The sequence below is a fragment of the Pecten maximus genome, chromosome 3 (assembly GCF_902652985.1).
Source record: "Pecten maximus chromosome 3, xPecMax1.1, whole genome shotgun sequence".
Classification (NCBI taxonomy): domain Eukaryota; kingdom Metazoa; phylum Mollusca; class Bivalvia; order Pectinida; family Pectinidae; genus Pecten; species Pecten maximus.
In genome coordinates, this window is record NC_047017.1 from 39,083,231 (window position 1) to 39,102,529 (window position 19,299).

Here is a 19,299-nt window from a genome sequence, read left to right on the forward strand (position 1 = left end):
ATATTTACTTCAAAAGACTGTTGACAGTAACAATCCTTTGACAAACTTATGAGAATAGTTATCAAGTACGTGGCATGCACCATATACGTCATCACAGCGTTTTACACTCCTCAAGGTAATATTGACAGAGACAATCCTTTGACAAGCTTAGGATCAAGGTAGCAAACCTTACACCTCATCAAGGAATTTTACACTTCCCATGGTAATGTTAAATGTGAAAAAGGGACAGACAGATTGACTGACACTTGCTATGAGTAGCAGGGTAGATACATTACCATGTTTTAAAGTCATAATTTGATGGATTTTAATTGCCAATGAATTAAAGGCAAGGGTACAAGATGAATATTGTCACTGAACTGGTTCGGACTGGACAGAACAACATTTTCTAACTTCAATCAGGGCCAAGTCCTTGACGTCGACCTTCTTCAATCAGGGCCAAGTCCTTGACGTCGACCTTGAGCATTATTAATGAAAATCTTCAAAACTTGAGATTATTCCAATAATTTGGCACATTTCTTGGTGGGCAATACATTTTGTTGTCATCTGTTGCATTCAAATAGTTTATTGCAAGTTTCAATGTGGTGATATTTCACATACAGCTAGATTCTATTGGTGTAGATCAGGTACTGACTTGTCTGGTGAAATGATTTACTGGAAGTGTTCACTATCTGGCTAAATGAGGATATACCTGATGTTAATTTTACTTAAAACTCCTGGAAATTTAACATACAGACAGCTTAACATATGGCCAGCTGACCATATATTAAGCTGTTTATGGGCAGATTATAGTATAAGGCAGCTTGATATATGGACAATTAAATGTATGGACAGTTAAATGTTTAGACAGCTTAATATATGGACAGTTAAATGTATGGACAGCTTAATATATGGACAGTTAAATGTATAGACAGCTTAATATATGGACAGTTAAATGTATAGACAGCTTAATATATGGACAGTTAAATGTATGGACAGTTAAATGTATAGACAGTTAAATGTTTAGACAGCTTAATATATGGACAGTTAAATGTATGGACAGCTTAATATATGGACAGTTAAATGTATAGACAGCTTAATATATGGACAGTTAAATGTATGGATAGTTAAATGTATAGACAGCTTAATATATGGACAGTTAAATGTATGGATAGTTAAATGTATAGACAGCTTAATGTATGGACAGTTAAATGTATAGACAGCTTAATATATGGACAGTTAAATATATGGATAGTTAAATGTATAGACAGCTTAATATATGGACAGTTAAATGTATGGACAGCTTAATATATGGACAGTTAAATGTATAGACAGCTTAATATATGGACAGTTAAATGTATGGACAGCTTAATATATGGACAGTTAAATGTATAGACAACTTAATATATGGACAGTTAAATGTATGGATAGTTAAATGTATAGACAGCTTAATATATGGACAGTTAAATGTATAGACAGCTTAATATATGGACAGTTAAATATATGGATAGTTAAATGTATAGACAGCTTAATGTATGGACAACTCAACAGATGGACAGTTGAATGTTTAGACAGCTTAATATATGGACAGTTAAATGTATGCACAGCTTAATATATGGACAGTTAAATGTATGGATAGTTAAATGTATAGACAGCTTAATGTATGGACAACTTAACAGATGGACAGTTAAATGTAATGACAGCTTAATGTATGGACAGTTAAATGTTTAGACAGCTTAATATATGGACAGTTAAATGTATGGAGAGCTTAATATATGGACAGTTAAATGTATGGACAGTTAAATGTATAGACAGCTTAATATATGGACAGTTAAATGTATGCACAGCTTAATATATGGACAGTTAAATGTATGGATGGTTAAATGTATAGACAGCTTAATGTATGGACAACTCAACAGAAGGACAGTTGAATGTAATGACAGCTTAATGTATGGACAGTTAAATGTATGGACAGCTGAACATGGAGTCTGAGCTGAGCATATGGACATTTAAACATAATGAACAGTTAAACCCATGAACATATGGACATTTACCATATGGACAGTGTAATCAACATATATATATATATGGGCAGCTTAGCTGTTGGTCATACAGATTACCTTATGGACAGCTTAACATATGGAGTAAGTTAAACATATACAGACAGATTAATACATATGTAAGGATGGCTAAACGTACTCTGGCACCTTTTTATTAGGTCACCTGAGACAAAGTCTCAGTTGACCTATTGCAATCGCCTTTTGTCCGGCGTCGTGCGTCGTAAACAATTTACATTTTCAACTTCTTCTTAAAAACTGCTGAACTAAATTCAATGAAATTTTACAGGAAGCTTCCATGGCTGAGGGTGAACCAAAATTGTGAATTATATGGTCCCCACCCCCCAGGGGCCTGAGGGGCGGGGCCAAAAAGGGTCAAATTGACTAAAACTTCAAAAATCTTCTTCTCTACTCTCAGATAAGATGGAATCAAACACTCTTCATAGATGAAAGGTTCTTAAGGTGCTTTACCAAAATTGTGAATTTCATGACCCTGGGGTCTCATGTTTGCCCCTGGGGAGGGGGTAAACTTTACTATAGTTTATATAGGGAAATCACATTTTTGACTATTATTTGTTGGATTTGTATTGGAATTCATTCTAACTTGTATCAAATTATCAGCATGGGATGACAGTTTGATGGTATGTACATGTTGGCCCTAGTTGACCCCCAGGGGCTGGTGGGCGGGGCCAAAAAGGGTCGAATTGACAAAAATTTCAAAAATCTTCTTCTCTACTCTCAGATAGGTAGAATCAAATACTCTTAATAGATGGAAGGATCTTAAGGTGCTTTACCAAAATTGTGAATTTCATGACCCTGGGGTCTCACGTTTGCCCCTGGAGAGGGGGTAAACTTTACTATAGTTTATCTAGGGAAATCACATTTTTGACTATTATTTGTTGGATTTGTATTGGAATTCATTCTAACTTGTATCGAATTATCAGCATGGGATGACACTTTGATGGTATGTACAGGTTGGCCCTAGTTGACCCCCAGGGGCTGATGGGCGGGGCCAAAAAGGGTCAAATTGACTAAAATTTCAAAAATCTTCTTCTCTACTCTCAGATATGGTAGAATCAAATACTCTACATAGATGGAAGGATCTTAAGGTGCTTTACCAAAATTGTGAATTTCATGACCCTAGGGTCTCATGTTTGCCCCTGGGGAGGGGGAAACTTTACTATAGTTTATATAGGGAAATCACATTTTTGACTATTATTTGTTGAATTTTTATTGGAATTCATTCTTCTAACTTCGTTAACATTATCAGCTTGGGATGACAGTTTGATGGTATGTACATGTTGGCCCTGACTGACCCCCAGGGGCTGATGGGCGGGGCCAAAAAGGGTCAAATTAACAGAAATTTTAAAAATCTTCTTCTTACAGCCCAAATAAGGTAGAATTAAATACTCTTCACAGATCGAAGGGTCTTAAGGTGCTTTACCATAATTGTGAATTTCCTAGCCCTGGGGTCTTGCATTTGCCCCATGGGAGGGGATAAACTTTACTATAGTTATAGGGAAATCACATTTTTGACTATCATTTGTTTTATTTGTTTTGAAATTCATTCTTTCATTCAAATTTACTGAAATATTTCAAAAATCAGGTGACCGTTAAGGCCCATGGGCCTCTTGTTTTTTTATTGCAAGACATTCCAAAATGCATTGTGAACCGAGGGCATTTATCTAACATTGTGTTGCTACTTCCAACAAATTGCCACGGGATCAGTTTGTTTGTATGTGATTCAATATAGGGTGAAGAAGAGCTAACGTTTTACTGACAGTAATACACTCTGATATTTTCTTTCACGTTGGATCTTTTAGTTGAATATTATTCTAAATATTTGTTTGTTATAAATATTGATGGTGAAATTAAGATAACCTTGTAAAAATGTATAAAATCCTTGGAAACAGGACTTGGTGAATTGTGTTTTTTACATGTCATTGTTGATGTGTTTGGTTTGTGAGCCCAACAGGCAGAAGATGTGTGCAATCCTGGAATAGCTTAACTCAGTGGAGATTTAATCACACAAGGTGTCAAGGATTTAATTGAAGGCTGAGTTGTCAGGGTAAAATAAGCTTGAGGAGGACTGTAATCAGGGGTTAACAGTTTTGATTACAAACTCCTCCAAACTTATAACTCTACCAAGTTGATGTACTGACAGCTGTATAGCAGATCTAACATGTACACCTACCTGGACATTAGCTGGTGCACATCTATAGCTATCTATGTGACATATGTTACAGCCATAATGGTAATATATATGGTACCGTCTGTCATTGTGAGTCATGTTTTATTGACCAAACACTCTGATAACACATTCTATTGGTTGTGATTCCAGAGATAGAACATCTAATGGCTGATAGATTTTGAGTATTTAAATAAAGCATGAAAGTTTGAAAAATGTTTTTAGCCTAGTTGTAAACTTTATATTTGAAAATTCACCAGCTTTAGTTCTTTGTTCACAGGACAAATAATGCAATATTTGACTACTAGAACTGTCGTGATATTTGTTCACAGGACAAATAATACAATATTTGACAACTAGAACTGTCGTGTTATTTATTCACAGGACAAATAATACAATATTTGACAACTACAACTGTCGTGTTATTTGTTTACGGGACAAATAATACAATATTAGACTACTAGAACAGTCGTGTTATTTGTTCACAGGACAAATAATGCAATATTTGACTACTAGAACAGTCGTGTTATTTGTTCACAGGACAAATAATACAATATTTGACTACTAGAACAGTTGTGTTATTTGTTCACAGGACAAATAATACAATATTTGACTACTAGAACTGTCGTGATATTTATTCACAGGACAAATAATACAATATTTGACTACTAGAACAGTCGTGTTATTTGTTCACAGGACAAATAATACAATATTAGACTACTAGAACAGTCGTGTTATTTGTTCACAGGACAAATAATGCAATATTTGACTACTAGAACAGTTGTGTTATTTGTTCACAGGACAAATAATACAATATTTGACTACTAGAACTGTCGTGATATTTATTCACAGGACAAATAATGCAATATTTGACTACTAGAACAGTCGTGTTATTTGTTCACAGGACAAATAATACAATATTTGACTACTAGAATAGTCATGTAGTGGTTGACTGAAATCGGAATGGTGCTGTAAGTGTGTAAGCCTTCAATGATTAGGTCACCTTCTGGTCATAGTTATAGATATGACGACAGAATCGTCACTGTATATAGATCAACTTGTCCTTATGTTAACTTATGAGGTTTTTGTATGAGATAAACCAATGCAACAAAACAGATATTATTGTTTAAACTATCAACGGATATGAAATTAATATACATTTATATGTAAACTTTATAAGGTAACCTGATCGAGATGGAAGTCAAATGACCTTGATGTACTTTTAAGGTCACAGGGGTCAAATGTGTTAAAATCTTTAAACAACTTCTTCTCAACAATCAAGAAGCCCAGGGTCATGGTATTGCATGAGCCAGTATCATGCATGCTGGGATGAAGGGCTACCAGATTTGTTCAAACAAGTGATCTTGACCAAGCTGCATTAAAGGTCACAGGAATCAAAATTGTTAAAATCTTTAAGTGACTTCTCATTAATTGAGGTGCCCATGCAGGGTCCTGACATAATTAATTTAGTCAATTAACATGTTGAGATGAATGGCTACTCAAACAGATAAGATATGTTAAATCTAAGTTTGAAAGCAAAACATCCCTCCATATACATATTAGAACTCCGGTGACCGATAAGGCCCATAGCCCTTTTGATTATTAGCTCACCTGCCCGAAGGGCAAGTGAGCTTATAATGCCGTCATGTGCGGCGTCCGTCGTCCGGCCGTCCGGCCGTCCGGCTTCAACTTTTTCATTTAAACAACTTCTTCTCAATAACCAAGTGGCCCAGGGACTTCATATTGGGCATGTAGCATGCTGGGGTGAAGGGCTACCAAGTTTGTTAAAATAAATGGCCTTGACCTTCATTCAAGGTCACATGGGTCAAATAGGCTATAATCTTCAAACGACTTCTTCTCAATAACCAAGAGGTCCAGGGACTTGATATTGGGCATGTAGCATGCTGGGGTGAAGGGCTACCAAGTTTGTTAAAATAAATGACCTTGACCCTCATTCAAGGTCGCATGGGTCAAATAGGCTATAATCTTCAAACGACTTCTTCTCAATAACCAAGAGGCCCAGGGACTTGATATTGGGCCTGTCTGTAGCATGCTTAGAGCCAAGACTCCCCAAGACCCGATCTTAGGCCAATGGTATGCTGGAATGAAGGACTAGAAAATATATTGACATGACTAAATCTAGCTTACTCTGATATTTGAATAAAGTAGTTATCAGCATAGTATGTGTAGAAATGACCTCAATCAACTGCAAATTTGCTGTAGAGCCAGGTGAGCGATACAGGCCCATTGGGCCTCTTGTGTATTACAGCATTTGCAAAACTATTATATTAACTTATTTTAATCACGCTTGTTGTCTCAGATGGAAGGGTATAAGGGCCGGTCTTGCATGTAGTGCAGGAGGAAACTGGAGTACCCGGAGAAACCCACATGGTCGGACAGGTAGTCCCATACCTTTTCACAGCCGATCAGGCTGCCTGGGTGAAAGGCAAATGTGTTACCCGACTGTGCCACCAAAACATCCATTGATATATGTATCGTGTTTGACATTGATAAGATTAGATAAAAATAGTTTTCAAAACTGAGTAAATAATTCATTGACGAGCCTGAAATATTTGTTGATGAACAACTTGATAAGTATTTGAAACAACTTGAATCGCTCCACTCACTCTCACGAATACGAATATTATTGACTTTGTTCTTTGTGGTATAGCTATGATACAAATTCAGTTTGATCAAACACTGTTAGTAATTAATTGGAGCTATTTATAAACGATAGAGAAAATAGAATAATGCCAGGAGTGGATGGGAATCTTAATCAACTGAATTGTTCGGGACTCCAGTGCGGTTAATTTAACAAATACTCATTCATTGTGAGGAAGCCTTACAATTTCAAAATAAGAATCTCATAAAATTTATACAAAATGGTGGGAAAAAAGTAACAGTAAAGCAATATCACATAAAATTACAAGACATTGTGCCCTTTTGCTTAATAACTTTTTATCTCAGATAAAGTTTGCATGGTGCTTTGACAGTGATCTGAGAATTTATTGGACTCTGGGAATTTGGACAGATTCAAATGTGTAAAAATGTTTGTTAGATGTTACAAGGGGCTGTTATCATCATGTGGTAAAGACGATCATCTCTCTTTTATGTGGAAATGTCTAATGGTATCTCCATACCAGGATATACTGCCAAATATGTTAAAACCATACAACTATAGGGTCCCTGTGGATGCTGGGCCTATCAGCGATGTCATGTCAGTGTTTCCTATTAGCATTGCTGTTACGATCATATAATACGAAGGATGATATTTTACATCACACGTTTGTTCACATTCGATGATGTGTAACTGTTTTTGTTTTAAGAACAATGCAATGCACAAAATTGTCATAGATCTTTAAACAATTCAATATATATCTACATCTATTCATTACATGCAATTTCTTCTTTCATTTCAATCAGTTAAAGTCAAAGATATTGAGGTTAAATTATGACAGAACAAAATTATGAATTATCCAGATAACTTTAAAGGTTTTTTAAGTATAAGAAATATGTGCATGTAGCTGTAATTCCTGATGGTGAATGCCATGACCTGGCAGCTATCGGCTTCTGTCAAATACTGGTTATATATATCTATAGAATCACAGGTAAGGTGTGCCATTCCAGGAAATGGATGACACCCCAGAGACTCATAAATACAACAACGGCGACGGAGACTAGAGCTATATTCTAACTCTGTTATACTGGTATTGTACTGGGTGAACCCCTCTCGAATGTCCTAATGTGTACACATTTTCCAGGTTATTGGAAACAAAACACATTACAATTAGCTACACCCAGCCACTTAGAACAACACAAACTGTCACTACAGGCCAAAGACTTCATTATGTCACCAAATCATATATACCTTACACCAGCATATACACTTAAATGGATTATTTTAAAGTCTTAAATTGCTAAATATTGAACATGACAAATTATTGAAAGGGTAATTAAACTCCTTAGAAACAAGACTGATACTGGTTCAGCCACAGGGCAATCAATACCTTAAGTCAGTCAGTCTACAGAAAAATTCCTCTTAAGGCTGTTCATCCATGGCATGCCTTTCTATGTTGGTTCTGTAGAAAACATTTTAAATATTTCACAGCTCGCTGGTATAATAATTTGATATCGGTAGTATTTTTATCCCTTAAAATGACAAAAGATACTTCTGCACCATTTGTTTTTCAAAAGGCTGCTTTTATAGGTCAGTTTGGTAGATTGTACCTAACTTTAAATAATTTTAACTAATATTCCTCCATCTAATCACTGCAATTATACTAATACCTTCTTAAATTTTTTTTTTTTTTTTCATAACTAAAAGTCATTGTTAAAGATTCATTAGTGTAAACCGATGATTCTACTGCTTATGCCATGGTGTGGTGTTCGCCATCCGTCTATATATCTATATACATGTATATATATCTGTCCATTTTTCCTGAAACTTTTATATTATACAGTGTATATATGATCATGATTAATAAGTTAAAACAGAATTTTTTTTCAAGAAACTTACAAGATGATGGAAACTTATCACAGTTACGGATATGAGATTTAAAATCATGATTCTATGATTTGATTGGCTGTTTGCAGTCACAATATGATCATTATCAACTAGACTGAACATGTATGATTTGATTGGCTATCTGTAAACCATCTGACTTTTGTGTAGTGTGGATCATTCTCAGCTAACATGCTTTGATTGGCTGTTTACAGACCACATGATCGTACGACCGAGGATCTGGAGATTATTTATGAAGAGCTCCTGCATATAAAAGCCTTATCTCACCTGTCTACAATGGTCAAGAGGGAACTTGCCAGTGTACTGATCTTTGAATCCCACACAAAGTCGGGCACAGCATGTGAGTATTATAGCAATTTAATAAATATCTGAAAAGGTCAGGAACATGTAAAAACAAAGCAAATTTCATTTCAGTACAGTCCCAGAGTTTTTATGGATCTTTAGATGTCCCCAGTCCTATGCTTTATGTCATATTTTTGGGACAAGGCGCTGAGGAGTTTTACACTTGGTTATTGGAAAACTTTTTAAGAATCATACTTAGGTTTTATATTTTGGCATGTTTAACTGCCAGGTTTCAAAGACAGTGAGCTTGTAATAGACTTAACACATAACTATGGATACCATTGGTCCATTTTGTTAACAGACTTCTAAACAACATCAGTATTTGGCCAGGAAGGGATAAAAGAAAAAGGGACCTTTAGAAGTAAAAGTTGTTTAAATAAATAATCGAACCCTACATGGTTTCCATGGCAACTTGATCAACAATGTTGTTGACCTTGTACTGTGTTATCACTGTATTTCTAGAGCCCACTAAAGCTTCATGTTGATACGAGAACCTCAAAAAGCATACATCTGGCCGTGATTAGGAGTTACAGAATTGGGATGGACTTAAGCTTCCTAGTATAGGGATAACAATTTCTCAGTTTTGGTTTATAGGTTGATCTTTAGAGATCAGACAAGATTCCTCCTGTTCTGCTGACAAATTCAATCCCTGGGTGACATCTGTGTTATTGCTGATTAATGTCCGTGTCATAGGATCTTTGGCTGATAATGGAGTAAGAGGCAGTCAGTCTGACCATGTAAACCAGTTCTCTATGTGTCAATGGTACCCATGGCCACCTGTGAGAGTCAGTCTGACCATGTAAACCAGTTACTCTATGTGTCAATGGTACCCACCTGTGACAGCCAGTCTGACCTTGTAAACCAGTTCTCTATGTGTCAATGGTACCCACCTGTGAGAGTCAGTCTGACCTTGTAAACCGGTACTCTGAGTGTCAATGGTACCCAGCTGTGACAGCCAGTCTGACCTTGTAAACCAGTACTCTGAGTGTCAATGGTACTCTACTGTGACAGCCAGTCTGACCTTGTAAACCAGTACTCTGAGTGTCATTGGTACCCAGCTGTGATAGTCAGTCAGTCTGACCTTGTAAACCAGTACTCTGAGTGTCATTGGTACCCAGCTGTGATAGTCAGTCAGTCTGACCTTGTAAACCAGTACTCTGAGTGTCAATGGTACCCAGCTGTGACAGCCAGTCTGACCTTGTAAACCAGTACTCTGAGTGTCAATGGTACCCAGCTGTGACAGCCAGTCTGACCTTGTAAACCAGTACTTTGATTGTCAATGGTACCTAACTGTGACAGCCAATCTGACCTGGTAAACCTGTACTCTGGGTGTCAATGGTACCCAACTGTGACAGTCAGTCTGACCTGGTAAACCTGTACTCTGAGTGTCAATGGTACCCAGCTGTGACAGCCAGTCTGACCTTGTAAACCAGTACTCTGAGTGTCAATGGTACTTGTAAACCTGTACTCTGAGTGTCAATGGTACCCAGCTGTGACAGCCAGTCTGACCATGTAAACCAGTACTCTGAGTGTCAATGGTACCCAGCTGTGACAGCCAGTCTGACCTTGTAAACCAGTACTCTGAGTGTCAATGGTACTTGTAAACCTGTACTCTGAGTGTCAATGGTACCCAGCTGTGACAGCCAGTCTGACCTTGTAAACCAGTACTCTGAGTGTCAATGGTACTCTACTGTGACAGCCAGTCTGACCTGGTAAACCTGTACTCTGAGTGTCATTGGTACCCAGCTGTGATAGTCAGTCAGTCTGACCTTGTAAACCAGTACTCTGAGTGTCAATGGTACCCAGCTGTGACAGCCAGTCTGACCTTGTAAACCAGTACTCTGAGTGTCAATGGTACCCAGCTGTGACAGCCAGTCTGACCTTGTAAACCAGTACTCTGAGTGTCAATGGTACCCAGCTGTGAGAGTCAGTCTGACCATGTAAACCAGTACTCTGAGTGTCAATGGTACCCAGCTGTGACAGCCAGTCTGACCTTGTAAACCTGTACTTTGAGTGTCAATGTCACCCCACTGTCAAGATCAATTCAATTCTAAATGTCGCATCACAATTTTCAAAATGGCATTCATAATCCCTTAAAGTTGGAGTCAACGTCAACACATAACCAGACACCTGTCTGATGTACAGCCCATCGTTGTCTCCTCACCAGACACCTGTCTGATGTACATGGTGTACAGTCCGTCATTGACTCCTCACCTGACACCTGTCTGATGTATGTGGTGTACAGTCTATCATTGACTCCTCACTAGACACCTGTCTGATGTACATGGTGTACAGACTGTCATTGACTCCTCACCAGACACCTGTCTGATGTACATGGTGTACAGTCCATCATTGTCTCCTAAACCAGACACCTGTCTGATGTACATGGTGTACAGACTGTCATTGACTCCTCACCAGACACCTGTCTGATGTACATGGTGTACAGTCTATCATTGACTCCTCACCAAACACCTGTCTGATGTATGTGGTGTACAGTCTATCATTGACTCCTCACTAGACACCTGTCTGATGTACATGGTGTACAGACTGTCATTGACTCCTCACCAGACACATGTCTGATGTACATGGTGTACAGACTGTCATTGACTCCTCACCAGACACCTGTCTGATGTACATGGTGTACAGTCCATCATTGTCTCCTAAACCAGATACCTGTCTGATGTACATGGTGTACAGACTGTCATTGACTCCTCACCAAACACCTGTCTGATGTACATGGTGTACAGTCCATCATTGTCTCCTCACCAGACACCTGTCTGATGTACATGGTGTACAGTCCGTCATTGAATCCTCACCAGACACCTGGCTGATGAACATGGTGTACAGTCTGTCATTGACTCGTCACCAGACACCTGTCTGATGTACATGGTCTACAGTCCATCATAGACTCATCACCAGACACCTATCTGATGTATGTGGTGTACAGTCTGTCATAGACTCCTCACCAGACACCTGTCTGATGTACATGGTGTACAGTCTATCATTGACTCCTTACCAGACACCTGTCTAATGTACATGGTGTACAGTCTGTCATTGAATCCTCACAAGACACCTGTCTGATGTATGTGGTGTACAGTCTATCATTGACTCCTTACCTGACACATATCTGATGTACATGGTGTACAGTCTATCATTGACTCCTACCAGACACCTGTCTGATGTACATGGTGTACAGTCTATCATTGACTCGTCACCAGACACCTGTCTGATGTACATGGTGTACGGTCCATCATTGACTCCTCACCAGACACCTGTCTGATGTACATGGTGTACAGTCTGTCATTGTCTCCTCACTAGACACCTGTCTGATGTACATGGTGTACAGTCTGTCATTGACTCCTCACCAGACACCTGTCTGATGTACATGGTGTACAGTCTGTCATAGACTCCTCACCAGACACCTGTCTGATGTACATGGTGTACAGTCTGTCATTGACTCGTCACCAGACACCTATCTGATGTACATGGTGTACAGTCTATCATTGACTCCTCACCAGACACCTGTCTGATGTACATGGTCTACAGTCCGTCATTGACTCCTTACCAGATACCTGCCTGATGTACATGGTGTACAGTCCGTCATTGACTCCTCACCAGACACCTGTCTGATGAACATGGTGTACAGTCCGTCATTGACTCGTCACCAGACACCTGTCTGATGTACATGGTCTACAGTCTGTCCTTGACTCGTCACCAGACACCTGTCTGATGTACATGGTGTACAGTCTATCATTGACTCCTCACCAGACACCTGTCTGATGTACATGGTGTACAGACTGTCATTGACTCCTCACCAGACACCTGTCTGATGTACATGGTGTACAGTCCGTCATTGACTCCTCACCAGACACCTGTCTGATGTACATGGTCTACAGTCTGTCATTGACTCCTCACCAGACACCTGTCTGATGTACATGGTGTACAGTCTATCATTGACTCCCCACCAGACACCTGTCTGATGTACATGGTGTACAGTCTATCATTGACTCCTCACCAAACACTTGTCTGATGTACATGGTGTACAGTCTGTCATTGACTCCTCACCAGACACCTGTCTGATGTACATGGTCTACAGACTGTCATTGACTCCTCACCAGACACCTGTCTGATGTACATGGTGTACAGTCTATCATTGACTCCCCACCAGACACCTGTCTGATGTACATGGTGTACAGTCTATCATTGACTCCCCACCAGACACCTGTCTGATGTACATGGTGTACAGTCTATCATTGACTCCTCACCAAACACTTGTCTGATGTACATGGTGTACAGTCTGTCATTGACTCCTCACCAGACACCTGTCTGATGTACATGTGGTCTACAGTCTATCATTGACTCCTCACCAGACACCTGTCTGATGTACATGGTGTACAGTCTATCATTGGCTCCTCACCAGATACTTGTCTGATGTACATGGTGTACAGTACGTCATTGACTCCTCACCAGACACCTGTCTGATGTACATGGTGTACAGTCCGTCATAGACTCGTCACCAGACACCTGTCTGATGTACATGGTGTACAGTCCGTCATTGACTCCTCACCAGACACCTGTCTGATGTACATGGTCTACAGTCTTTTGTTTTTAGTAACAAACAAAATCATCTGGTTTACAAATGATGGTCAGTGCATGGCCTCCTGAATCCAAAATGCAATAATATCTCTTTAATCTTTAGTTATTATTCTCTGTCTGCAAAGACCATTTAATTAATTTATATGGAGAATTTGAGTAATGATCTTGCTAGACTTAGAATTTTGTTTGTTTGGCCTGACAGCTATAATGAGAATCAGTGATAGATGAGATCTGTTCTAACAATGGAGACAAACATACGTCTCTGGAGATCTGGTTTGACTGAAGAAGCAAACATCAAAACTGAAGTGAATGTGTATTGAGTTTTAATGACCGTAAACATGGAGACCTGAGGGGCTAACGTACACTTTACATGTACCCTTGAAATTATATTTTAAATTTTGGCTTCATCACCAATATTACATAATCAAACAATGGCTTCATCTCCTTTATTTATCTTCAAGAATTCACATTTATTCACTTGCCTGCCTGAAGTGCAAGTGAGCTTATGCCATGTCATGGCATCTGGCAAACTTTTTCCCTTAAACAATTTCTTCTCAATAACACGACTTAGAAAAAAAATTAATTGGACGGTATGTTCTTTCAATGACACCCAGCAAAATGAAAAATTGAAATGGCCTTCAATATTCAGTGTCACAGAGGTCACTTATAAAACACTCAACAACATCTCCTCATTAACTTAAAGGCCACCTGGAATCAACATTTGGATGGTGGGTTCTTGGGATGACACTTGAAAGAGTATACTATATAAAAATTAAGGATCTTAACCCATTTTCAAGGTCAAAAAAGTGTCAAAATGGCTAAGACACTCTTGACAGCATTTTTTGTTTAATTGAAATTGTGGCCTAGAATTACCAAAGCAGTGAATACCATGTAAGTGATACAGACCCATTGTACCTGTTGTTGTACTGAACATTAAAAGTTTTCCTAGTTTTGTACAAAATGTGGCCTTAAAAATACTATGGCATAATTTATATATTTACAAATGGTTTTTTTTTCAGTTTTGAAAGATAACAAAGGATGTATCATGTGGATAAAGAATAATTCTTATCATTTTGTCAAAATCATTATCAGATCTAGACATCTTCAAAAGTTGTATCACCTATACATTCAAGCACCTGTAGTTAAGTTTCAAAGTCATCATCTTCATAATTATAGGACTTTCAGGTGGTTTATATTTTGATAAACACTAAAAACAAGACGGCGCCCTAGGTAATACCCCTTGTTTTCAGCGACGACACCCTAGGTACATGTTTTACCCCTTGTTTTCAGTGACGACACCCTAGGTACATTTGTTAACCCTTGTTTTCAGTGACAACACCCTAGGTACATGTTTTACCCTTTGTTTTCAGTGACGACACCCTAGGTACATGTTTTACCCTTTGTTTTCAGTGACGACACCCTAGGTACATTTGTTACCCCTTGTTTTCTGTGACGACACCCTAGGTACATATTTTACCTTTTGTTTTCAGTGACGACACCCTAGGTACATGTTTTACCCTTTGTTTTCTGTGACAACACCCTAGGTACATGTTTTACCCCTTGTTTTCAGTGACGACACCCTGGGAACATGTTTTACCCCTTGTTTTCAGTGACACCCTGGGAACATGTTTTACCCCTTGTTTTGAGTGACAACGCCCTAGGTACATGTGTTACCCCTTGTTTTCTGTGACAACTACCTAGGTACATGTGTTACCCCTTGTTTTCAGTGACAACACCCTGGGAACATGTTTTACCCCTTGTTTTCAGTGACAATACCCTGGGAACATGTTTTACCCCTTGTTTTCAGTGACAACACCCTAGGTACATTTGTTACCCCTTGTTTTCAGCGACGACACCCTAGGTACATTTGTTACCCCTTGTTTTCAGTGACAACACCCTGGGAACATGTTTTACCCCTTGTTTTCAGTGACAACACCCTAGGTACATGTTTTACCCCTTGTTTTCAGCGACGACACCCTAGGTACATGTTTTACCCCTTGTTTTCAGTGACGACACCCTGGGAACATGTTTTACCCCTTGTTTTCTGTGACAACTACCTAGGTACATTTGTTACCCCTTGTTTTCTGTGACGACACCCTAGGTACATGTTTTACCCCTTGTTTTCTGTGACGACACCCTAGGTACATGTTTTACCCCTTGTTTTCTGTGACGACACCCTAGGTACATATTTTACCTTTTGTTTTCAGTGACGACACCCTAGGTACATGTTTTACCCCTTGTTTTCTGTGACGACACCCTAGGTACATTTGTTACCCCTTGTTTTCAGCGACGACACCCTAGGTACATTTGTTACCCCTTGTTTTCAGTGACGACACCCTGGGAACATGTTTTACCCCTTGTTTTCATTGACGACACCCTGGGAACATGTTTTACCCCTTGTTTTCTGTGACGACACCCTAGGTACATTTGTTACCCCTTGTTTTCTGTGACGACACCCTAGGTACATGTGTTACCCCTTGTTTTCAGTGACAACACCCTGGGAACATGTTTTACCCCTTGTTTTCAGTGACAACACCCTAGGTACATTTGTTACCCCTTGTTTTCAGTGACAACACCCTAGGTACATGTTTTACTCTTTGTTTTCAGTGACGACACCCTAGGTACATGTTTTACCCTTTGTTTTCAGTGACGACACCCTAGGTACATGTTTTACCCTTTGTTTTCAGTGACGACACCCTAGGTACATGTGTTACCCCTTGTTTTCCCTTAGGTACATGTACCTGTGTTTCACCCCCCTGTATTTAATGGATGACTCTCTAGGTATTTGTTTTACCCTGTTGTTTTCAATGAAGACTCCTTAGGTGCCTATTTTAAGATAAAAAATAAAATACAATAGATGCATGCATTTTGACTTCCCCTTATTTAACTAACAAACTCTGAGCTAGCTGGGACACTTACTGTTTAATGTTTGAGAACATATGATTCCTGGCAAAACGAGTCTAAAATAATTATGCTGAAAGCATTATTACCACTCAAAATTTCAATTAACACAGATCGTTTTAGTGTGAGATTAATTGGAGAAGTCATAATAAAAGGGACCGAAGTGTAGCAGTGAAATCGATCAAATATGCATACAAAGCCAGCTGCTTTAATTTGAAGTTTGTCCCATGCCAATCATAAAGCTCCTTGAGAGCAGCTGGATACATTCAGATGTGTGTTATATTATGATACAGTGGCTGCTCACAGTGTAGTGTATGGTACAGGTATATATAATAAAGTGACTGTGTAGTATATGGTACAGGTATATATAATATAGTGACTGTGTAGTGTATGGTACAGGTATATATAATACAGTGACTGTGTAGTGTATGGTACAGGTATATATAATATAGTGACTGTGTAGTGTATGGTACAGGTATATATAATACAGTGACTGTGTAGTGTATGGTACAGGTATATATAATACAGTGACTGTGTAGTGTATGGTACAGGTATATATAATAAAGTGACTGTGTAGTATATGGTACAGGTATATATAATATAGTGACTGTGTAGTGTATGGTACAGGTATATATAATACAGTGACTGTGTAGTGTGTGGTACAGGTATATATAATATAGTGACTGTAGTGTATGGTACAGGTATATATAATACAGTGACTGTAGTGTATGATACAGGTATATATAATACAGTGACTGTGTAGTGTATGGTACAGGTATATATAATATAGTGACTGTAGTGTATGATACAGGTATATATAATACAGTGACTGTGTAGTGTATGGTACAGGTATATATAATATAGTGACTGTAGTGTATGGTACAGGTATATATAATACAGTGACTGTGTAGTGTATGGTACAGGTATATATAATACAATGACTGTGTAGTGTATGATACAGGTATATATAATACAGTGACTGTGTAGTGTATGGTACAGGTATATATAATATAGTGACTGTAGTGTATGGTACAGGTATATATAATACAGTGACTGTAGTGTATGGTACAGGTATATATAGTGACTGTGTAGTGTATGGTACAGGTATATATAATACAGTGACTGTGTAGTGTATGGTACAGGTATATATAATATAGTGACTGTGTAGTGTATGGTACAGGTATATATATATATACAGTGACTGTGTAGTGTATGGTACAGGTATATATAATATAGTGACTGTAGTGTATGGTACAGGTATATATAATATAGTGACTGTAGTGTATGGTACAGGTATATATAATACAGTGACTGTGTAGTGTATGGTACAGGTATATATAATATAGTGACTGTAGTGTATGGTACAGGTATATATAATACAGTGACTGTGTAGTGTATGGTACAGGTATATATAATATAGTGACTGTGTAGTGTGTGGTACAGGTATATATAATATAGTGACTGTAGTGTATGGTACAGGTATATATAATACAGTGACTGTAGTGTATGGTACAGGTATATATAATACAGTGACTGTGTAGTGTATGGTACAGGTATATATAATACAGTGACTGTAGTGTATGGTACAGGTATATATAATATAGTGACTGTAGTGTATGGTACAGGTATATATAATACAGTGACTAGTGTATGGTACAGGTATATATAATATAGTGACTGTAGTGTATGGTACAGGTATATATAATACAGTGACTGTGTAGTGTATGGTACAGGTATATATAATATAGTGACTGTGTAGTGTATGGTACAGGTATATATAATACAGTGACTGTGTAGTGTATGGTACAGGTATATATAATATAGTGACTGCGTAGTGTATGGTACAGGTATATATAATATAGTGACTGTAGTGTATGGTACAGGTATATATAATACAGTGACTGTAGTGTATGGTACAGGTATATATAATACAGTGACTGTGTAGTGTATGGTACAGGTATATATAATATAGTGACTGTGTAGTGTATGGTACAGGTATATATAATACAGTGACTAGTGTATGGTACAGGTATATATAATACAGTGACTGTGTAGTGTATGGTACAGGTATATATAATACAGTGACTGTGTAGTGTATGGTACAGGTATATATAATACAGTGACTGTGTAGTGTATGGTACATGTACATATAATACAGTGACTGTGTAGTGTATGGTACAGGTATATATAATATAGTGACTGTAGTGTATGGTACAGGTATATATAATACAGTGACTGTAGCGTATGGTACAGGTATATATAATATAGTGACTGTAGTGTATGGTACAGGTATATATAATACAGTGACTGTAGTGTATGGTACAGGTATATATAATATAGTGACTAGTGTATGGTACAGGTATATATGATATAGTGACTAGTGTATGGTACAGGTATATATAATACAGTGACTGTGTAGTGTATGGTACAGGTATATATAATACAGTGACTGTAGTGTATGGTACAGGTATATATAATATAGTGACTGTAGTGTATGGTACAGGTATATATAATACAGTGACTGTGTAGTGTATGGTACAGGTATATATAATATAGTGACTGTGTAGTGTGTGGTACAGGTATATATAATATAGTGACTGTAGTGTATGGTACAGGTATATATAATACAGTGACTGTAGTGTATGGTACAGGTATATATAATACAGTGACTGTGTAGTGTATGGTACAGGTATATATAATACAGTGACTGTAGTGTA

General features: G+C 38.0%; 1 protein-coding gene across 1 annotated transcript in view; it reads left to right on the top strand.

The window, feature by feature from the left end:
* The window catches only part of LOC117324132 (rap guanine nucleotide exchange factor 4-like), a 150,062-nt gene that overhangs the window by 96,117 nt on the left and 34,646 nt on the right, over window positions 1–19,299 (top strand). The window contains 1 exon segment of the mRNA XM_033879800.1: window positions 8,938–9,083. Within this exon segment, the coding sequence (XP_033735691.1) occupies window positions 8,938–9,083 (146 nt within the window).